The sequence below is a fragment of the Gobius niger genome, assembly GCF_951799975.1.
Source record: "Gobius niger genome assembly, chromosome: 19".
Classification (NCBI taxonomy): Eukaryota; Metazoa; Chordata; class Actinopteri; order Gobiiformes; family Gobiidae; genus Gobius; species Gobius niger.
Genome location: NC_136870.1, coordinates 9,459,423 through 9,483,443, shown reverse-complemented (window position 1 = coordinate 9,483,443; position 24,021 = coordinate 9,459,423). Strand labels below are relative to the sequence as shown.

At 43.0% G+C, this 24,021-nt stretch overlaps 1 protein-coding gene across 3 annotated transcripts; it reads left to right on the top strand.

Annotated features, from left to right (window-relative positions):
- Positions 1 to 6,585: 6,585 nt before the first annotated feature.
- Positions 6,586 to 22,078, top strand: rhbdf1b (rhomboid 5 homolog 1b; the record flags this gene model as incomplete). Of its 3 annotated transcripts, none has more annotated exons than XM_079577452.1 (19): positions 6,586 to 6,793; positions 6,885 to 7,015; positions 7,149 to 7,286; positions 13,583 to 13,691; positions 14,209 to 14,415; positions 15,535 to 15,657; positions 15,825 to 15,967; positions 16,241 to 16,492; positions 16,614 to 16,725; positions 16,810 to 16,884; positions 17,072 to 17,233; positions 17,352 to 17,452; positions 17,530 to 17,593; positions 19,176 to 19,270; positions 19,383 to 19,458; positions 19,644 to 19,744; positions 21,228 to 21,381; positions 21,480 to 21,703; positions 21,883 to 22,078. In XM_079577452.1, the coding sequence occupies exons 1-19, from the start codon at positions 6,683 to 6,685 to the stop codon at positions 22,076 to 22,078; spliced, it is 2,574 nt and encodes an 857-aa protein (XP_079433578.1). In that variant the 5' UTR covers positions 6,586 to 6,682. The 3 variants fall into 3 exon arrangements, with proteins under 3 accessions (XP_079433578.1, XP_079433577.1, XP_079433579.1); XM_079577451.1 differs by having other exon boundaries at positions 13,583 to 13,811; XM_079577453.1 differs by lacking the exon at positions 7,149 to 7,286 and having other exon boundaries at positions 13,583 to 13,811.
- Positions 22,079 to 24,021: the final 1,943 nt, after the last annotated feature.

Below are 24,021 nucleotides of genomic sequence, written 5' to 3'. Positions count from 1 at the left end.
AGACTTTATGGGACACTGCAATTTCAAGGGCCTTTTTCTCAAAACACATTTTTCCGTCATTGTGGCGACACTATGTCCACGTCAGTCGGACCTAAAGACTTCGCATTTTCCAGCCTTGGACTGAACAATATTTGGAAGATTTTTTTAGAGGGATTTTTTATTATCTAACCCCTAGCCCCATTTATTGAGTTTTGAATGTCAAAAAATAAGGCGAAAATTACATTTTGACAAATTTTTCCACTTAAAAAACAGCTTATTTTAAAACTAAACAAGAAATCCAAAATCCCCTCTGAAAAAGTCTTGGTAACTCATTCATCAATAAAATGAAACCATAAATTTGAATGTAGCTCTATCCATTATTCAGATTTCGTCGCCAAAAAGATGGGAAATTTGGGGCATTTTTAGGCATAAAACACCTTGTTCTTATATGAAAAGATAAAATGACAGAAAACTTGCCATGTATTTTTTTCTCACATTTATGCCAGTGATCGACTGCAAAAGTTTCAAATTGATATCTGTCATTTTTTCCCTATTCACCTGCAGTGTCTCGCCTTCATCATTGTCTTTCATTTGATATTTGCCTTAACTCTCCCAGAATCAATCCATCCTAAATAAAGGCCACCACATGTTACAAACAAATTACCCATCCCGTCCCACACTGAAATAGCTGCGATAATAATTAGACATGACTTTGCCTCACCGGAGGTTATAAGACCGATGAACTTCATACCGTACGTGCAACTGTGCCGTTTTTTAATGACTTCTGCCTTTGATCTCGCGTGCGTTTTCGTGCACACACAGACCACAGTGTTTGCACAAAGGAACAAGCATAAACATGAACACAACACAATGCAAAAGTAGTGCAGCCCACACACTGGAACTGCGCACATGGCAGTCAAATGGAGTTTAGTTTAGTTTAGTATCTTGACCTTGCAATAGTCTTAGAAATTGAGTTGATGCAAAGGCTGTTCACAAGTGCCGAGCTGTTTCTATAAGTTAATAGTATAAGCGATGTGGAAGTTCTGGCTATTGTGTTGCGTCTTGCATTCCAGAGCAGATGTCTTTTTGCGAAGTCGGCAGTTTGACGGGTAAACCACAAAGATATCGGCGGCGGCGGGCGCAGGGTGAGGTGCAGGTGAGGGATTTTGCAAAGCACTGTGAGTCATAAGTGAACTCATATTGGCACAGCTACGAAGTGGAAAAAGAATTGGATAAACTCACGTAAGATGGGTCAGCAAGCTGTTTCTCAAATATAACATTCTTATGTGTGAGACTTTGGGATCCTTATGGAGATGAATTAGAATGAGTTTTTTCATGAACAATATTAGTAAAAGGCGTTTTCATTTATTAGTAAATTGTGCTTTAGTTTCGGATGTCAGAGCAGGCAGATGGGAGAAAAATCTGTTAAAATGTTTTGGTCCCTGCACTGTATTAATGAAAAAGAAACAAACATCTGCAGTAAAAAGTGGGCTGAACGTTTCCCCCCCCGTGCCCAAGTTCAAAAGGCACATACAGTTGCAGACAGGCGGATGTGTTGACGTGGCAACATCAGGCCAATGTTTTCACTGCGTTCCTCTTGAAAACATTGAATAAACACGTGTCTGCTTCCTGTGTGGTATGAAGAAAGATCACAAGTACATCAATAACACAATTTGTAAGTTGTAATTTGTAGTAGGGATTTAAATATTGTCGACTGGATTAGGTTCTTTATTATTTGCTTTGGAACCCCGTTAGTTTGAGCCTCACCTGGAGTAGCGTCGTTTTGAAAACTGTTTCGGAAAAAATAGAAAGTGCACAATTCAATATTTATCAAAAAAGCCTTGGTAACAAAATATCACCATAATTGTAGTGAAGCTTAAAGCAGTACAAAGTAACTCATGCCCCTAGAGGCCATAAGTGCCACTGCCGGTGTCATAGCATGTTGCGTTTTTTACTCATTAATTGTCCGTGAGAGTAAATACTACGCTGATAGAAAAGACAAAGGGACAGAGGGATATTGTGCATCCAATTACACAGTGAAGATATTTTTTTTCACTCAAATTTAGCTGTAAATACTGTTTAAGTGGTGCTAGCTTGCAGTTAGCTTTGCCTGTTGGCCTGCTAGCTTCTTCTTCGTGATTCCATTAGTGTGTATTGTGCCTCCAACCTGGCGCAGGCAAAGCTGCAATTGTAGTTTTCTGGCCAGAGACACCAGGGGGAGATGAAAGACCCTCCAATCATCCCATTAACACTTGTATAACACCTGAGGCTCCGCTCTCTTCTCGCGTCCGCCTTCATTCCAGGCGCCTTCCTCCGCCCTCGAACGCCACTGCCTGGTCTCTTCACTTCATCTCAAACACACCTAATGAAACAGCTGCTCAGCGAAGGGGGGCAAGAGGAAGGGCTAATGGTGATTTCATGTGAATCAGGAAGTGAAACCACTGAATATTTTGTTACAGCTGTTTTAGATCAATGTTGCATTTTCTAACCAGCAAAGTCTGAGATAGTGATGAAGATGTGTTCAAGATTCTGATCTCAAACACATACTTCCAAAAGCATAATACCCCCTCATTAAAGAAAATGTCTTAGCTAGCTGCATGAAGGCTGTAATAAAGAGTATGCCGGCAAAAAGATCCTCTTGTTCTATCCTATAATTTACTGGGAGATTAATGAAACTATGTTGTGCTTGTACTCCAGTTAAAGAGGTGGCAGATGTTTAGTCATTTATTTGTGTTTGTTTTCAAAGGTAACAGCAGTGGCTTACATGAATGTAACATCTGGTCAGTGAGAGTCCAGAGAATGGGCGCAGCAGCAGGGAGGAGAGAGCGGGAGAGACTAGTAAAAGCCTAACTCGATGTTAATCTGTCTGACCCTCCTTTGCACTGTTACATCACACACTGGAGTCTTTTGGATCCTTCCCGGGATATAGTTCTGTGCAGCCATTGTAGGCCATGAAACCACCATCACAGTATACAAAGCAAGTGTACTCACGAGGAGTTTTCTTGGTTTGGTGATACATTTTGGGGCAGTTTTAACATAGGGACACTCATGTTAACTAAGCTCCAGTGGCGCAATCGGTCAGTGTGTAATCCTTATAAGACCAAGTGATGCTGAGGTTGTGAGTTCGAGCCTCACCTGGAGCAGTAATGCACCTTGTTGTAGCAGTCCAAAGATAGGTGCCTATTTTTTTAGATAATTAAACAACAGTAAAAATGTAAAAAAGAGGGTCCGCACTTCAGTAGGCGTATAATTTATCATCATACATGCAAACATACACGGAGTGAGATCCAAAATGGCTGCTGCTGGGGTGCCCTTGCACAGACGGAAACTTCTAAGACCCTCAGAAGCTGTGTGGCTAGCGTCTGATTTACACACCATTTGTTAAAATCTCTGCTCCAGGTGAGGCTCGAACTCACAACCTCGGCATCACTCTGCGGGTCACTGTCTTATAAGTACCGCGCGCTGACCGATTGCGCCACTGGAGCCTGCAGTGTCCTGTATAACGTTTGTAACTTGTACTTGACATTAAAGTACAGTATGAGGCCTTCAAAAATCCTAATGACACATAAATAAAACAAAAATACTTAACAAATTCTTATTCAAAGTTTACATAAGAGAAGAAATAGAACTTAACGTAAAATGCATATTTTTATGCATATTATACATATCCACAGTGGCTCAGCTGGACAAAGTGTTTTGCCTCATGGTCATAAGATCGCCAGTTCGATTCCTGACTCCTATGGGTGCAGACTATTGTAGTGTATGAATTCACATACACATACAGTTAAGATTATTAAAAATGTAATTTTTAGTAATCTTTCTGCAATTTATAATTCATCTTGGTTGGCAAAATGTCTTTTGAATTGTTAAAAGGAAGTTAAAGTGTTTTTGTCACATTGGTCCATAGATGTAATTTGATCCTAGGGCTGCTCGATTATTGAAAAAATAATAATTACGATTATTTTACCCATAATTGAAATCCCGATTATTCAAATGATTATTTATGTCTTTATTTTATTTATATATTTATTGATTAAAAAAAATATATGCTGAATATTTTCTGTTTTCTGAACAGTCATAAAAGTACAAATGATTTCAAGTTTGCCTCGATTAAGGAGAGGTCTCTGTTTCCCACCTGCCCCCTGCTGGTCAGCCCTCACACCTGCACAAGCAAACTGAGCAGCGCGGCCTGATGACATCATCACACAGTGCCGTTTGTTTTTATGTCAGGCAAAAGCATGAGCCATGGCACGTGAAATGCGAAGGGAAAATAATCCCAGCGCCGTGAAATAATGCAAGTCTGCTTTTTTTAATGTTTTTTTTTCTGGGATTATGCTATTTTTGTAATCGTTTAGTGTAATCACATTTCGATTAATTGCACAGCCCTATTTGATCCTCAATGTTGTGGTGTTCGGTAGGTAAACAGATGTTGCATTCGGGGGTGTAGGTCACTTCACATAATTTAGAACAATTGAATCAAAAACAATCAAGTATTACACAAATTAAATTAGAAAAAATCCCAGCCATGTCAACTAAAAGCTCTTCTGAACAGAAGCGTCTTCAGCTGCTTTATTACACACACACACGCACGCACACGCACGCACGCACACACACGCACACACACACACACACACACACACACACAAACTTTATTAAAATTCAGTATCAGAGTGGTTAATTTTGTTATCTAATTTTAATTGTGTAGGGCTACAGATGGAAATGAGCATAGTGCTCAGCCATCTTTTTAATGTAACTGCACACTTTCCTTTCAATAAACGAATCTAAACTAGTGCACGTTAGAGACTTCTGCAGGGCTAATAGAGTTCAAATGCACTTGCTCAAATGAGAGCTTAATCTTACCAATTCAAATTGCTCACTTAATGGGCTTCTTTGCAGCACCATTCTCTTTAAGGAAGTGCATTTAAAGGAAACCCAACCTTACAGTGTCAGAAGTGAAAGAAAAAGAAGCGTCGGGGGGGCAGGATGTGAAAAAGCATTTGTGAAAATTAAGAAGCTGCGGATTAGGTCTGTGCAGCTTTACAAAAAGACCAAGTGAAAGCCTATTGACATGTGGCCACAAAGAGTTTCTTCTGTAACTGGTGGTGTGTGAGGACAAGTCCTGATTAAAAGTGCCAACCAGTGTCTGCGCGTTATGGTATTTGCTCAAGTCACAGTTAGTAAAAGAGGATCACTTTACCCAATTTCAACTGTATAAAACATGAGGCTTCCAGACTCACAGCTGTATGCTTGACAGCTACATGAATGATGCAGCTCGCAGTACTTCATGTGTGAAAGCAGCATGTATGCAGCAATGTGAATCCTTCAGAGGCGACTTTAACTTGACATAAATTCTGATGTAGACAGTTTTGATACATGTCCACCAATAATCTAATAAAGCATAAATTGCAACACTATACTGTACAGTAATTTATTTATTTCAGCCCTGCACGCTGTTGCTAATGTATCAGATAAAGTGCATTTCCAGCTATGTGTGGCACAATGGAAAAGGTGCAGAAAGGAGAACAAAATGCCACTACTAGATACAAAAGAAAAGTTGACCGGTCCAAAGACTGGATCTTGCGGCATTTTCAGCTAAAAGGGATTAACAAAAATGTTGTTTTACATTTCTACTATCATGTGCTTGCGGGGCAGTAACATAGTTGTTATGGTAGGGTGCCCTAGCAGGGATCCTATTGTACATGTTTTTGCCATGTGGGAAACCTATGGGCACAGAGAGAAGATGCAAAAACCGCCCAGAATGAATGAATTCCACTATGAATGCTGACATGGCAGTAATATTGCTGTCAGACGAGTCCTGACAGCAGGGACCTTATCATGTGGTGAACTGGGCAGGGATTACACTCTAATCCGGCTGGTCACAAAAAATAAAAAAAATAAATCACCCAGAAATATATAAACAGACACAATCATGGCGGGGACAAACAGAGGATGTTCAACACTATGAGGAGGAGACCATTTTGGGGGGGGGGGGGATGACGGAAGTTTGCAGTTCGCAAAGTCAATTTCTTGCCCCAGGTGGGTCCTAAACTCACAACCTTGGTATTACCTTTCAGGTTTCTGTCTTATAAATGCTGCACACTTACTGATTGTGCCACTAGAGCTGAGGCTGGGTAATTAATCACTATATTATATGGTGCAATGTCATCCGCTTTCTGACCAAACATTGCTCTGCAAATATATTTCATACACAACTTTGTTTCAAAATAATCGGTCATCAGCATAAAAGTACTGGAACATGGATAGTCATGGAATGTGGGAGTCATTAAAGACCATTCTCTCAACGGAGACCAGGCTGGTTTACTACAGTATTTGGAGTTTGTTTAGTGTGCAAACCAGTCATATTCTTTCGAACTCACAGCTCTTCTGTTTGCTCAAATCAAACCCTTGAAGCATTTATACAGACTTCTCCTACGATGTTGCCTTGTTAGTGCATTTCGTCTTCATATGATGCCGTGACCTGCTTGTGTCTGGGTGCCAGACGAGGAAAGAGAAACTCAAATGTGGAAACCCCCTCCCACGTGTCTCACCGTATGAAACACTCTCTCCTCAATGCTTTCACTTACTTATCACTCATCAATGTCGACAAAAAGGCCGCATTGTATCACGTATTTTTGCAGATAGTCAAGTAGGAATCATTTTATTTCATTTTTGCAGCTGGCAGGGCTAGACGGCAGCAGTGAGAATGGGTGAACCAGGCGGCCAGAGCAGCCTGCAGAGGAAGAAGCCCCCATGGCTCAAAGTGGACATCCCAACCATCCAGCTCACGCCAGACGACGGGCCAATCACTGCACAGGTATAAACATGATTTGCCCTGCATCCATGTTAGAACAATATATGCAAATGTCTGTACTGTACGTCTTACTGGATTGTGTTTTTGCTCACAGCCTGTGAAGCGTCTGCGCAGTGTGAGCATGCCCACAGAGAACCCTCAAATGTGCGTCGCCCTGGAAACCTCCAACAACTACCTCCGCCCCACCATGGAGCGCCTGCCCTCCATCACGCTCTCCATTAAGAGGTGATCCCCTGCGCTCTCGCTCCTCCCGGCTCTCGGCTCGCTTTCCTGACACTTTGAATGCCTCCTGACGCTGGCTAAACTTTCTTATCTTCTCTCTCCTCTAACTGCTTCCACGCTGCGCTAACGGGAAAAGGGTTCGGTTTAAGCGGGTGAACACGGTCCCCCCAAAGGGCCGGAGGGAGCCCGGGAGGGTGTCCACGGTCCGGAGGCGCTCCTGCGGGCCCAAAATACAGACGAGACGCCGCTCTTCCATACCCAAACAGATCATGAGGTACTTGAAAGACGTGTCCTGTGAAGTGTTTTTGCTTTGGTCGTTAGCGGTTTCTAGGTCGACAGTTTTTTCTAAAACCGATACGAGTACTTTGATTTAAGTACTTGCCGATACCGAATACCGATACGAGTACAAGGCATTTTCTTCAACATACTTTTTGACGGTTTATAGACTGACCTTTTCACTGCAGATTGGTTAGTATTTCGTTAATTTACTCATTTACATTTGAGTAAAGTAGGCTACACTTTTAAGAGAAGTTACATCAAAATTGAACAGATGCCATTTTTTTTTTATATATATATATTTTTTTTTATGGCACTGTCCACCATAGACAGAACAGCCCATGTCCAAAAGCTCCTCCATGCTTTTGCTTTATTAATTTATCTGTTTTTTAACAATATTATTGAGATAGTTACTTATTACTGCAGCTAAATTGCCTCTTTTCGCCTTTACTACAGCTCCGTGTAGATTTTCCGTGTGTGTTTATTTTGATTGTTTTGCTGCAGCTCATTTTCGCTCAATATGGACATGCTGTATGTCTTTATATTGGATTTTTTGAGTACTTTTTCGTCTATGAATAATAAGCCCCTGGGCATAAAACGGCGTAAGAATCGCCAGAACTGTTAGCCGCGAGTTAGCAGCTAGTTTAGCAACGTTAGCCTGTATGTTGCAAACACTGCAGACTCCACACTGGGGTACTAACAACATTTAGGGAGTGTCGTCTGTAATAAAGTCAGCTCTATGTGGAATATTGTATTTCCACTAAAGAATTCTCCAGTTTGTTGCTATTTTCTTTCCTCAGTGGAGAGCTGTGTCCTGTAGGAACGTCGGTGTAACGTCGAGATGCACTTCTTTGTCAAGCTGCACTGACAGTATCAGTGCGCATGTGCACATGTCTTTGTCTCTCATTAAAAACGAGTTATTAACAGCTGGTAAACTTTGTCTTGCATAATATTACGTAACTAAAGAGCAGACGACTCTTTCCCCAGCAACTTTTATTATATTTAAACGGTCATGCTTTATGATTATTGACAAAACTTGTACTTTTTTTTGTTTTTAAAGCCCATATTTACAACAGACAGATATTTAAAGGCAAATTGTTTTAGCAGCTACGTCATTTACTAATTACATGTAGAATAGACTGCCTAATTCGACAGTAAAATTTATGAAATCATGTTATTTGCTGAAAAAGCGGAACGATGGCTGAATGTAAAATGACTCGATAGTTCTGCACATGCGCAGGAACGAGAAGTATTGCAACTCGACAAGCCGTCTGTTTCGATTGTACACCGGCATCACGTCATGTGGTATTGGTTTCTGGTATCGGAACCTCATGAATGAGTACGAGTATGAGTGCAAGCACGTGGTATCGGCCTGATACCTGATACTGGTATCAGTGTATCCCTAGCTACAGCTCTACAGAAGTTGCTCTTACATACGACCTGAAATGTTCCGCAGTGTGGTTTGAACTATTTATTCATATTATATCATCTCGAATATTCCACTGCCTGACCAAAAAACAAAAGTCGCCACCAAACAATGTCACAAGATTCAGTGTTGCATTCACGTTTCACCAAGATCTTGCACTGATGATGGGAGAGTGTGACCACTGCGCAAAGCCCTCTTCAGCACATCCCAAAGATTCTCAACGAGGTTAAGATCTGGACTCTGTGGTGGCCGATCCATGTGTGAAACTTGTGTCTCCTGCTCCCTGAACCACTCGTTCACAACCTGAGCCCGATGAATCCTGTCCAAGTCATCTTTGAATACGCCCGCGCCATCAGGGAAGAAGAACTCCATCGATGGAATAAACTGGTCATTCAGGATGTTCTGCTGATGTCATTCCTTGGGCACATTGCGTTGCTGAACCTAGACCAGACCAAACTGCAGCAACCCCAGATCAGAACGGCGAGTTAAATCCAGGTGGTGACTTTTTGTTTTGTGGTCAGGCAGTGTACTTACAGATCCAAATCATTGGGTCGCAGCGTCGGCCCAGGTGCCTCTCGGGAACCACAGAAATGACTATAGACCAAATAACACGATGACTCATAGTGTCCCAGCCACATGAAAGTGGTACCTCCCTCTGCATCAACGGCTTGAAGGCGGAGACAGAGCTGAAGCTAGAGCAGGCAAATGCTCATAGAAGTGGACTTTTTGATGTTTATAAAATGACAGAATAAGCAGAAGTCGACTTGTCACTATAGAGGCTTCAGAAAGTTTCTCAAATGATTTCTATTAAACAATGTTGCAGTCTGACAGGAAAGCCATACACATACGCTTTGATTGTAAGGATGAACATCAAAAAACCATCAAACATTTGTCAGGCAAAGGCTTGTGACCACTGAAAAGGGTCCCGTGTGACCCACTTTCGAGGCGCTAGTGTCCATTGTCCGTGCCTTGTACTTTGTCATGTTTGGGCAAGTTCCTAACTCCTCCTTCCTCTCTCCCTAATGTGTATCCTACCTCCCTTCTGTCCCCCCCTTATCTACAGTTGTCAATGCCAGAACTGCGACCCGCTCATAACATGACTTAGAGACTGACTGTGAAGTGGACTGTTCGTTTTGACGCAAACCAGAAGCGACTTTTTGACCTTGATCTCTTTGGAGTTGCATATTTGGAACTTTGCCCTTCCCTCATCCACTCTGGGATTCATGTAAAACAAATGGAATATTATTCAGCATGTCCGCAATAGATATTTTGTTTAAAAAGTAGAGGGAAGCCTTTCAGCATCATTGTATCCAACCTTTGATGAGGCCAACCGGGATAGCGCCGGTGCAAGGACCCTTTGCATAACTGGGAAATGCCCTCATGGGACAATTCCATTTGGTTTGGACGCAGATCTGGCGGGGTGGATCGGGGAAGAGGGTAAGCTAGGACAGCCGCGCTTGACGTTTTAGCGATGGAGGCTGTAAACTCGCCGCGGTGTTCACGCCTACAGCAGGTATGAGCCAAAGACTGACATCATCCTGGAACATCAGAGACAGGTGAGGAGACGAACGGCACAGTAGATGTTCGGGAGGTGCATATTTACGAGAGACAGTTGAGCAGATTTAAACAGGTTTCTAATAGTTTCTAATAGTGTGTCACATCTGCAGAATATTATCAGAGAGTAGCTATTATTACAAAGTGGTTCATAACTAACTAACTAATTATCTTTCATTACTTTTGTGCTTTTTGTATTTTTTTTAACACACTTTAATCTGTTGAGTGCTTAAAATCTCTCATTCGACATTCCCGAAACCTTATTAAAGATGATGTAGCTGATTTATTTTAGTTTCAGGGACGGTGTTGTGTGTAAGCTAGCCTGATTTGTTTTTAGCATCGGCGCTACTCTCGGTTTTAGCTTTAGCTTTAGTCCTTTTTTCTTCTCCACAAAAGACAATAGATTGCAATGAAGACCAAGGGAAAATTGGATAAAAAATGGTGAAACAACTAGTTTTGGGCCACACTTATATATACGTCTGAAAGTACAAGGCAAAGGACTATTCAGCAAAGTATTTCTTTATGGCAGCGACACTGAAATGTAGCTGCCATAAAGACGTGCTTTCGAACGGCACGGTGGCGCTGCTAAAAGGTGCCGGGTTCGATTCCCACCTGGACGGGGCCTTTCTGTGTGGAGTTTGTTGGTTTCCTCCAGGTACTCCGGTTTCCCCTACCACTAAAAACATGTACAATAGGCCAGGATGTGCGAGTGCGGGACGATGGATGCACATTTGCCCGAAGCTACAATCCGGCGCGGTGTCCCATGTACTGTATGTTCATTAACATGCACTGTCCCCAAACAAATCAAAAAATGTAGAATAGGTCCGTGGTCTTTGCTATCCAAGCCGTTTTGGCACAAAGCATGATGGTAATAGTTCATAATACATTTTTCGAGACTTAATATTAGTAAGCAATGTGCGATTATACGGTAACTTAGATACTTTTAAATTTGTTTATATTGTGCACATAATAGCTTCAACTGAATAAGGTTTTGAATATTGTCAGTGCCTAAAACACTTACGGTAGAGATACAATTTCAGGCCCAAGGCTAAGTGTGAATCCAAACCCACTCACGACAAAAGAGAGCAGTGATTCGATCCAAATGTGCGCCATGAATCTTCACACAGTTAGTGTAGCCTATTATCTTGGCTGAGATTTATGTCTATTGCGCCCTTTGTACAGTCTGTAGCTCTGCACATGCCTGTGGGCTCTCCTGCTGATGAAATAATTGATGTTAAGCCCATAATCGAGATTGTATTTTGCTTTTGCGGCGTTCCTCCTTTGCTTTAGGACATGCACTGCGGTTTTTTAAAGATTTATAGACTGTAAAAACATGCTGTCTTCAAGGAGCGGGACATGTTTTATTCAGCCTTTTGCGTAAACAACAATTTGGGAGCACACAGCCTGCATAAACAACCGCTATCATTCATTTGCTGTATTCCCTCTCGAAGTGGAAACGTTCGACTCCTCCGTTCCCTGTGGGAGGACAACAATCAGGGTCGCGCCACCCCTGTGCAGCCATAAAAGGCGTCCCCAGCTGCAGTGTGTCTTCAGGATGGGGGCAGTGTGTTTATCCGTGTCTTGCGCTCTCTAAACAGTTTCCCCAGAGAGGCCCTCGTCACGAACACGCAGACCGAAGGAAAACGCATTACCCGGACAAGCTAAAAAAAAAAAAAGCATGTTGACATTGTTGGGATTTAAAACATTTGGACTAATCTGAAATAATATAGTTTTCTCAGCTTGACTGCTGCTGCGACCCTTTGCTTTTGGACGCTACGTTGTGGAGAAATCTATGCTTAAAACGTAACCATACTTAAAACCATTAAAGTATGCGATGCTGTCGTGCGCTATTATTAATACTGTCACATCCCTTAGGCCAGTACAATACAGTAGCTTTCTGTTCCGTCCCACACGAGCACCACTAAGCTCACATCAATCTGCTGCTGTGCCCATTTCAGATGAAAGGTCATGTGAGGAAAACTGTGTTTTTCATCCCGTCGTCTTAAGAAGGCTCAGCCGCTTCCGTCTGGACATAAACTCACCGAGTGTATAACAGGAAAGAGCTCAAGTCATAAAAACTATTATTTGTCACATACTAATGATCCAGTCGAGAGAATAAACACAGTAATACTAAACAGATAAATGTCAGTGTATGTGATGACTGGTTAACTGCCAAATAAAACAAACAAAAACTTTATTTCACTTGTTTATTTGGAGCTTCATTTGTCTTTAGGGCTAAGTGCAAAAGCCATTAGCTAATGATCACCAGATGTGCAGGCTGTCATGCAACTTTTTGTCTGAATCAACAGCATGGCTGCATCAAAAACAGCTAACATGGCTTTTTGAGACTGTGATGGAAGCAGAAGCAGGTTCACAGCACATTCTGTATTATTTGACATTTATCACTTTCTTGTTATCCATGGACTTCAGTTTATGAAAAATGTAGATTGTTGCCATAGCAAAAAAACATATTCCATCTTCTAAATGGTCCTATAGATGCTGCCCATAACAGAAAAGAGTCTGAGGTTTGTGCTAAAGGTTAGTACTCTGTGTACATGTACTAACAGTGTAAGGCAAGGCAAGTTCATTTGTAGAGCACAATTCACACACAAGGCAATTCAAAGTGCTTCACCGTTGTATAAAATTACAAGAAAGCAGATGAAATCAATCCATAAAACATGAACATAGAATTACATTAATTACAGTAAAAAGCAGGAGTGCAGATAAAACACTTTCAGTGTCATATAAGAATTGTTTCAGTCTGGATTTGAACATTGTCAGAGTTGAGGCCTGTCTCACATCCTCATGAAGACTGTTCCAGATTTTAGCTGCATGAAACTGAAACGCCTCAGGCCCGAGATGGTTCTTACGGCTCTAACATGTCGGAGGTGTAATTTGGTGCTAAACCATGAAAAGACTTGTACACAAACACAAGAAGAGCTGTTGTAAGTCCTATTCTCTGAATGACAGGAAGCCAGTGCAGAGACCGGAGCACTGGACTAATATTGTCGTATTTCCTGGTTGTTGGTGCACTGCTGCTGTCTAACAGTGAACAGGCCGTTCCAGTAGTCTAACCTCCTGAAGACAAATGCATGGATAAGTCTCTCTAAGTCTGATTTCGACACTATATCTCTGATCTTGGTGATATTTTTCAAATGATAAAACTGTGTAACCTCTCATGCATGCTGTCTGTGATGTTGTGTCCATTGTGCATTATTATTCTACCTTTAGCGTGATGCTTTTTTTACCAAGGCAGGTTTGGCTTTGGGACAGTATGCTTGACATCTGCTTTGATCTCTCCTAATCTCCTCCAGGGGCACTGCCGACTGGTTCGGTGTGGGTAAGGACACCGACAGCACTCAAAGATGGAGGAGACGGAGCCTCCAGCACTGCAGCCAGCTGTACGGGGGCCTGAAGACGCAGGTGATGAGGGGCATGGAGCTCCCAAGTCAGGACAACCTCTCCCTGGCCAGCACCGAGACCCCTCCCCCCCTGTACCTCCCACCCTTGCACCCCTCCCACCAGCACTGGGGCATGCAGAGGGTAGGACAGACAGCCAAGCACCCTTTCGATTTTAAATACAGTGTGGAGCACCCTTTCTTCTGTCTACCTTCACCTCACTCTTTGCCACTTGAGTTTCCAGGCTTGCATGATCTTAACATGATTGCTTAGTTTTTTGAGAGACAATTGAAAACATTTAAGAGTTTATCAAACTGTACCTTTTTGTTCTTGAAAGCAGCTTCTGTTTTGTAGTGTGAAGCAAGTCAAATGAAGAAATTGTTAAAGTCATACTTCATTTGCATGTTGTTTGCTCATTATTCAGTAAATCTTTGTTTCTTGTTCAGGGCTTAGTGTTTTCATCACTGCTGATTCAATGTCTAAAAAGTTGTATTTCTGGGTATTGCGATGCTAACCTCACCCGTGCCTCCTGTACGTGCAGATCGTTGACCCCCTGGCGCGAGGGCGGGCCTTCCGAACGGCGGACGATGTGGACACCCTCAGTGTCCCGCAGACGCCCATCACCCCGGGGACCGGCTCCCTCTGCTCCTTCTCCAGCTCACGCTCCGCCCTCAACCGGTTGCCGCGGCGACGCAAGAGGGAGTCCGTCGCCGTCATGAGCCTCAAGGCTGCGGCGGCGCTCATGAAGGTCCGCAATACACACGCATTAAAGCCACACTGCGGGACATAGTGGGTGACACGAGACTCGTCACAAGATTCAACAAACTGTGCTTAAACTCAGTGAATACACTCACAGTAATGCTGTTTATTTTTTTTATTTACTCGAACAAATGTAACACAGTGCACCTTTAAAGCCACACTGCGTAGAATTTTACCCAATTAAAAAAAAATTAAACACAAGCATTTATTTTATGACAGGTATTTTCATCACTGACAAATACCTCATAAATGTACAAACAAACATTTGTGAGGCTCCCCCCTCCTAAAACATGACTATGACTGTAAACCTTACTGGGAGTGGGTGCGTCTCCAGCTTGTCTCCATGGAGATGTCACAAAAGGCAGTAGAATATGGGATTTAAACAGGTTAGTTTCTCATCCATTCTTTTATTACACACTGCAGAAACAGCATTTTCTGTGTCATAAGGAGCATGTTTTGTTTTGCAGCAACAGTATAGTCCAAATTGTTACGCAGTGTACCTTTAAATGTATAAATACTTGCACAACTGCATGCACAACCAGAAACTGGACGGCTTTTCAAGCTTTTCCACGGGTGAAAAAAGCTGTCTGCGGATTACGGCCAGACAGTTTCCCATGTACAGTATAATAGGGAACATTGCCGTATGTCTTCATAAAAATCACTGTTTCCAATGACCAAATCTCTAATCCAAAGCAATCAGAGCTGCTTTCCCAGTGTGAGAGGCAGAAAGGGGCGGCTCATCGCATTCCTAGAAATAAGTGGAATCTCTTCCCCTCCAGTATAATGTTTAGGATTTGCCCGCATTGGACCACTTCATGTAGACTCTGTTATGTAAAACATGGGATTAAGCTGTGCATGTATGTGGCCAGATGTCCCGCTGTGTGTTATCTACAGCTAACCGGATGAGGGAGGATCAGTGAAGACATAGTGATGTGCAGAGAGGTGTTTCTGTAGCAGATGTGTGATGAACAAAACATATTGATTTCAAAGTGTTGTTTATAGTATCCCAAAGCCCTGTATGTTTCATTATTCACACATTAACACTCTAAATAAATGATGTTCAAAGTAATGATTAGAGGTTTAAAAGCGTTTTGTTTCTGTGTGTCAGGGTCGGACGATTGGTGAATACACAGGCAGCCGAAATCACAGGCGGAGTTTCATGCCTCCAAGTTTCTTTGAGGACGACACTGTAGACTTTGCTGATGACCTGGACACTTCTTTCTTCACGAGAGTAAGTCTGAATATTTACTCGGGCGTATGTAGGTGTTCCTGGACTGTCCTCCGGGTCAATGGTAGAGTTAAAGTCAGCGAGTAGTGTTTTGGTCGACAATGGATGACTTTTTCCACCTCTGCATTTGAAAGATGAATCGATTCCCCTTTTTTTTTTTCATTCTCCAGGACGGTTTTCACGACGACTTGTCCAGTTACGCCGATGAAGTGTTCGAGACTCTCTCTGAGGCCAACATCAAGCAAACAGAGGAGAGCGAGCTGACCGGGAGCGCCCTGGACCGCACCGTGCTGGAGCGGAGTCACCTCATGCTGTGGGTTCAACTGTCAGAAATCATCCGCCTCGGAGCATAAATGCACGAGTCATATTAGAGGTTTTGGGAAAATGGAAATAAAGATTACAAATATACATCTTGTAAGATCGTTGTAAAGGTTTTCAGAAAGTTGCCAACCCGGTGAAGCCAAAGATGAACTGTTACAAACAAGGAACAAGACAACCACAAAGAGGGGCGTTGATTGTTCAAGTGTAGTATAGTTTGACAAGGGAAACCACGTTAACACTTGTTTCTTTTTTCGGATCGCTGAAGGCCGTTGGAGCGCGGCTGGAGAAAGGCCAAAGACGGCTCCCTCGCGCAACCAAAGGTGCGTTTAAAGCAAGAAGTGGTGAGTGCGAACGCGCAGCAGCGGGGCCAGAAGATCGCGGTCCCGGTGAAGAGGCTGTTCGCCAAAGAGAAGAGGCCGTACGGACTGGGCATGGTGGGACGGCTGACCAACAGGGCCTACCGCAAACGCATCGACAGCTACGTCAAGAGGCAGATCGAGGACATGGACGACCACAGGTGACTCTCAACTCTTCCGCAAATCGATTTTCCTCCGACCGTGTTTGACAGACAGTTTTTTTCCCCCAAAGGTTTCCACATCAAATAACATCCCGGCATGTTTTGTTCCGTCCTCCCCTAGGCCTTTCTTTTCCTACTGGATCACATTCGTCCATTTGCTCATCACTGGACTGGCGGTCACAATCTATGGGATCGCTCCTATCGGGTTCTCACAGCATGAAACGGTCGACTCGGTGGGTGACTCTACGCTCCTGGGACGTGCCTACTCTTCTTTTACCTGCACTGCTTAACATTTGCCCCAATAAACTGTGTCACAGGTGTTGAGAAACAAAGGAGTCTATGAGAATGTCCGGTTTGTGCAACAGCAGAACTTCTGGATTGGCCCCAGCTCAGTAAGTGTCACTTTTCTGACTTGCCTATTGGATGTTAAGTTGAGTTTGCGATCTCACATACAGTAATCTTTAATCTTCAAAGGTTTATCATAATGTGCCACTAATCCCAGAATGCTTGACGGTTTTGAACGGCACACATCGTGATGCCCTGTACCACTCACTGCCCTACACACATATGCATTTCCAGGAAGCTTTAATCCATCTGGGCGCCAAGTTCTCTCCGTGCATGCGTCGGGATGAGGAGATCCACCGGCTGATGCGGGAGAAGCGAGAGCTGGAGAGAGAGTCGGGATGCTGCGTGAGGAACGACCGCTCCGGCTGTCTGCAGACGCCGCAGGACGAGTGCTCGGTCAGTGCAGCGGCGTCTTTACGGAAATGTCAAAACCAGAATTACTTTGGACAAAAACAAACTGTACTGTTGCCATGTTTACTTGACATTAACTGTTACTGAATTTTTTTCGTTGTAGAGCACTCTGGCAGTGTGGGTGAAGTGGCCTCAACATTCCAGTGCCCCATACCGGAATGGTACACTGCGCCAATATGGTGCAGTCTGCCATCAGGACCCCAGGTAACTTGTGTCACTAGAAAAGACGCTGAGACTAGAGTTTTAATTCTTCATAATAATAATTATGTGTATTTGTTCAGGACGTGTCTGGAGCCGGCTTCAGTTTCCCCTCATGAGTGGCCCGATGACATCACCAAGTGGCCAGTGAGTGCAATCACATGCTGTGGCACTTGACACCAGAAATGAACCTGTAGAGCTTAGCATTAGCCGTTTTTAGTTGGTTTTAAAGCAGTACTAAGTAACTCTTGCCCCTAGAGGCCATAAGCGCAACTGCAGGTGTCATAGCAAGTTGCGATTTTTTTAACTTATTAATTGTCTTGGAAAGTAAATACTACGCTGACAGAAAAGGAGAAGGGAGAGAGGGATATTGTACATCCAATTATACAATGGAAATAATTATTTTCTCTCAAACTTGGCTGTAGATACTGTTTAAAGTGACGCTAGCCCGCAATTAGCTTTGCCCGATAGATTGTTAGCTTCTTCTTCGTGATTACATTAGTGTGTATTGGTGGCTCCGGTCCGGTGGCAGTCAAGTTGCAAACATGGTTTTCTGGCCAGAGACACCAGGGGGAGATGAAAGACCCTCCAATCATCCCATAAACACTTGTATTACCCCCACAGGGACTACGAAAAGGATGTATTAAGGTAAACACGTTACTTAGTACTGCTTTAACATTAAAGGGACTATACAGAGTTTAAAAATGTTCAAACTAAGTATTTTCATCCCCCTACATGTTCCAGCCGTGTCCTAATGCGTAGAATGAGCCCAGACCTGTTCACCACAAATGCACGGTCACTCAAAAAGATGTTAATTCGGGTCCAAAGTGCCGTCATGCACAAACTTAATATAGAGACTGCAGTTACGCGTAAGACCTGAGGTGGCAGTAGTGAGCATAAAATGACCAACTTGCATCTAGTCTCTTTAAAGATGAATATTGATAGAAAGGGAAGATAATCTTAAAGAGTGCTCCAGGTGAGGCTCGAACTCACAACCTCGGCATCGCTCTGCAAGTTACTGTCGTATAAGTACCGCGCGCTGACCGATTGCGCCACTGGAGCTGTTACGTGGCTAAACCTATAAAAAATTTAAAACAATACACATTTTTTAACGGCATGTTTTGCATGTACGCTTCATGTCCCTTTGTTGACTGAGCTCCAGAAACAGCTAATTAATAAATCTGGATGTGCTTTGTAGCGTGTGTGTCTTATTTGATTAACGCATTGCCATTGGAGGGATAAATTCAGTACAAACGTCCTATCATTTAAAGGTGCATTATGGAACTTTTTATGTGAAAACAAACTTGATATGTGCGTGTAGTTGACCTTGTAGTGACCCAGCGGCTGAATGAGTGGTCAGAGTGGCGCATTTATTTTTCATCACTGTGGCCTCTCTGATGCTCCAGGATCAATTGTTTTTAGATTTTCTGGTAGGTTTTCACTGCTGACCAGAAACAAGTGATCCTGGCGAGTTTTAGAGTCTGCCGTCATGGAAAGTATATGCGCCATGCTGACCACCCATACAGCCTTTGAGTCACAAAAAGGTCAATTACGCACTGATATCTAGGTTTTTTTTTTCTGCTTAAAAGTTACATAATGCATCTTTAATGTGTAAGATTTACACATTGTGAACTATCAAAAATATAACTTCAAGTGCGAATCTAGTGACTCGTTCTCATAGTTTGGGCTGGACTAGTATTGAGGCTGACTGTCGGTCTGCTCTACTTAGGTTTGCACTAAATACAACTCTGGGAATCACACCAATCTCCCTCACATCGACTGCACCATCACAGGCCGGCCCTGCTGCATCGGCACCAAAGGACGGTGAGCGTTCTCTGCACCGACACACTGTTCTTTCTTGTTTAGTTGCGTGGACAGTGTGAAAAAGGGACATCTTATCAAAACTGACTGAGGAGACGTCTTGTTTTTTTTGCAGGTGTGAGATCACCTCCAGAGAGTACTGCGAATTCATGCACGGTTACTTCCACGAGGAGGCCACTCTCTGCTCACAGGTGGGACATGATACTTACAAGATCCACAAATAAGGTGCTCCAGGTGAGGCTCGAACTCACAACCTCGGCATTGCCCCGCAGGACACTGTCTTATAAGTACCGCGCGCTGACCGATTGCGCCACTGGAGCGGATGTTTCCCTCTTGTGAACGGTCCCGTCTCACGCTTGTCTCTTCCTCTTTCCAGGTGGCCTGTATGGACGATGTGTGTGGTCTGCTGCCTTTCCTTAATCCAGAGATACCGGACCAGTTCTCCAGACTGTGGATGTCTCTCTTCCTTCACGCTGGGTAATTGCTCTTTTGTTGTTTTTATAAATGTCCCGTTCAGAGGTAGGAGGTATTCACTTATGCACTTAGGTCAGTGGTGGAGCTGTTGATGCTCTTGTCTCAGTGTATGAAGGTCCTGACAGCACATGCAAACTCCACACAGAAATGCCACACACGGGTCACTACTTTTTACTTGAAGTATAAAAAACATCATATTTTTTTCTACTGTCCAAATCAAACTTCCAAATTTAAAAATAGGAGAATTAAGCATTACAGACAAAAAATGTCTAAATATCTAAATAAAGCTTTCAAAGAACATAAATATCATGATTGTGACAGGAAGATCAAACTTAAAATATTACAAAATCCAACAATTTCAGAAAAACATTGGACATTTATAAAATGGCCAGTCACACCCAAAGTAAAAGAAATGCAATTTAAAATTCTTAATAATTATTATCCATCTGCGGAGACATTAAGGGGTAGATTTGGTTTTGAAGTCGACCCTTCCAGAACAAACAGAACATCTATTCTTCTCTTGCCCAGTTAGTGGAAAGTTCTGGCAGGATGTTCATAGCTGGTTAAAACAGTACTAAGTAACGTGTTTACCTTAATAAATCCTTTTCGTAGTCCCTGTGGGGGTAATACAAGTGTTTATGGGATGATTGGAGGGTCTTTCATCTCCCCCTGGTGTCTCTGACCAGAAAACCATGTTTGCAACTTGACTGCCACCGGGCCATAGCCACCAATACACACTAATGAAATCACGAAGAAGAAGCTAACATGCTAACGGGCAAAGCTAACTGCGGGCTAACGTCACTTTAAACAGTATTTACAGCCAAGTTTGAGTGAAAAAAAATATTTCCATTGTATAATTGGATGTACAATATCCGTCTCTCCCTTCGCCTTTTCTGTCAGCGTAGTATTTGCTCTCCAAGACAATTAATAAGTTAAAAAATCGTAACTTGCTACGACATCTGCAGTTGCGCTTATGGCCTCTAGGGGGAAGAGTTACTTAGTACTGCTTTAAATACTAAAATTAATGATCTTGAGCAATTTACATTTGAAGATATTGTTATCTATAACTCCAAACTGACAAGGGACATGTCACTTTTAATTAACCTTATAATCATGATGGGTAAATAGTAAATACCACATTCACAATAATAAATGGAAAAAGCAGCTGCCAAATTTGAGCTGTTTTAAAAATGAATTTTGTCTGTTTTTATCCTCCTTGAATTTTGTAAGAAGATCCAACCAAACTGTGGAAGAAATTTGCAATGCTGCTGAATTGTTTTTGAACCTGTAACACATTGTCATTTATCTGAGAACAATGCCTTATTTTATTTTATTTTACTTTATTTTACTTGCCTTGCCTGTTTTATTTGCTGTCTCCACGAGATTTTGTAATAAAGGTTTTATAAAAAAAAAAAGATTGACTGTGAGTGTTGATGTGTTGGAAGCGTTTGTATTGAATAGTTGTCACTGCTTTGCGTGTCTGTAGGATCCTGCACTGCCTGGTGTCCGTGCTCTTCCAGATGGCCGTGCTGAGGGACCTGGAGAAGCTGGCCGGCTGGCTGCGCATCTCCATCATCTACATCCTCAGCGGCATCACGGGCAACCTGGCCTCTGCCATCTTCTTACCGTACCGAGCAGAGGTATCTCATCAACATGAAAATAAAGCATACTCTTATCCTGTGGTGTTATTATTATTATGTCAACAGCTGCCTTTGTTATGTGGTGTGCTCCCTCTCAGGTGGGCCCTGCAGGCAGTCAGTTTGGGATCCTGGCCTGTCTTTTTGTGGAGCTTTTTCAGAGCTGGCAGATCCTTGAGAGGCCTTGGCGAGCCTTTGCCAAGCTGCTGGCCATCTCTGTCTTCTTCTTCTCCTTTGGCCTGCTGCCGTGGATTGATAACTTTGCTCACGTCTGTGGCTTTGTATCCGGATTCTTCTTATCCTTCGCTTTTCTACCGTACATCAGGTAAGAAGAATAGCAAATAGAGGAGCGATTGATATGAGTAACAAGAAAGTCAAATATTGCATTTATCGGATATCATATCATTGTCGCAATATTCACATAGCATCAAGGACAAGCACGGGTCATATCAAATTAGCAATGATTTGTTTTAATAGAATATGTTTGCTTCTATCCCCGTGCAGCTTTGGCCGCTCAGACATGTACCGGAAGAGGGTTCAGATTTGTGTCTTCCTGCTCATCTTCCTGGGCCTGCTGTCCTCTCTGGCTGTGCTCTTCTACGTCCACCCTGTCAAGTGTGACTGGTGCGAATACCTCACCTGCATCCCCATCACAGACAAGTTCTGCGAGAAGTACGACCTCAACGCCCACCTGCTCTGAGTGGAGGGTGTGCACCTGCAGCCGCTCTTCTGGAGCACGCTGATGAACGTCGATATCGCATTGGTCCATAAGATTTCACACATTGCAGCTGAGTTTGAAGAATGCATGGCTGCCTAGTGTCTTTTTTAGTGAGAAAGGAAGTAGCATGGTTGTGATGCTATGTAACAATCAAGCTGTGGTTGATCAGTAGCTGGTCTAATGTATGAACAATCACAGCGGGGGTTTTGAAGCCTCTTACGCAACACTGCACTCCAGTGGCGAGGATAAGTATTGCAGACTGACGTCCTACATTTCATCCTCATCCTGAGGGTATCTACTGTATAATGTGCCTTCAAACCCCATTTGTATGCACTTGTTGTTTTATACTAAGTAGCCTAGTAGCCTTTAAGCACGTCTTTCATTGGTGGCCTTTGTTTACTGTGGTACAAAGTGTTGATGATGTTTGTCTGAGTGAAGCTGAAATCACCCATGAAGGTGATGATGAATTCATTATTGTAGCGTTTTAGCTACATTTCAATAAATGCAATTGTTTATTACGTCTATCTAATTTGTGCTTGGCTATTGATTGATTCTTTTTTTTTGGCTGAAAATGTAGAATACATCTACTACATCAGGACAGTAGATGCATTGCAAGTTTATCCATCCATCCATTTTCTTCCGCTTTATCCGGGGCCGGGTCGCGGGGGCAGCAGTCTCAGCAGAGATGCCCAGACTTCCCGGTCCACACACACTTCCTCCAGCTGTTCTGGGGGGACCCCGAGGCGACACCAGGCCAGCTCGGAGACATAGTCCCACCAGCGTGTCCTGGGTCTTCCACAAGGCCTTGTCCCACTAGGACATGCCTGGAACACCTCCCGCTGGAGGCGACCAGGAGGCATCCGGAACAGATGCCCGAGCCACCTCAGCTGGCTCCTTTCGACGTGAAGGAGCAGCGACTCTACTCCGAGCTCCTCTCGGGTAACTGAGCTCCTCACCCGATCTCGAAGGGTGCGCCCAGCCACCCTGCGAAGGAAACTCATTTCGGCCGCTTGTATTCGCGATCTTGTCCTTTCGGTCATGACCCAAATCTCATGACCAGAGGTGAGGGTGGGAACGTTGATCGATCGGTAAATCGAGAGCTTTGCCCCCCGACATTGCAAGTTTAGTTTTATTGAATAGATTGATATGGAAAAAGGCATTTGACATGAAAAATAACTTAATATGAATATTTTTCAAGGGAATAAATATTTACAAATTATATGAGGGTTCCAAATTCCAGGTTTATCTTGTTGACAGATACAAAACACATTTGCAGAGGGGTTTATGGATATCTTTTGGTTTGTTCTGGGGGAAAAAAGGCAAACAAAAGAAGATGAAGACGCAGCAGAAAATGAGTAGATCCAACCACTTATTTTTCTAACCATTATGTCTTTTATTTACTTGCATAAGTCTCCACTAGGGGGCGCCCTAACATCAGTGACAGCTGAAAGTATGTCCCATTGCCGTGCCATTTGAAGAGGTTTGGATGCCATTAACTGAAGCAGGGATTTAGGCTTATCAAGGTGCTCAGTTTTTGTACGTTTCCATGTGCCGTAAATCCCCCCCCCTCTCTCTCTCCAGTGTGCGCGCGCATTTACATAAACAAGACTGATTGCCGTGGCATTCATTAAGTCTCGTCAAATCGGGTTGTTGTGTTATTAAAGAGACATTTTGGATCTAAGCGAAAGATACAGCAGATGACACGAATACAAAAAAGCAAGGGAAACATGCCTACCAAAACAGAGAAATGTTGTTTTATTTTTTATTAAATTCTTATAGACGTAATTTCATATCTGCTTCCATATAATTTATTTACTTCAGGAACCAATTGAATTAGCCACAGACATGGCCTAATAACAATGTATCACTCCGCGCATTTCATCTGCAGGTGTTTCTTATTAACCAATTAGGATGGTTCTTAATAG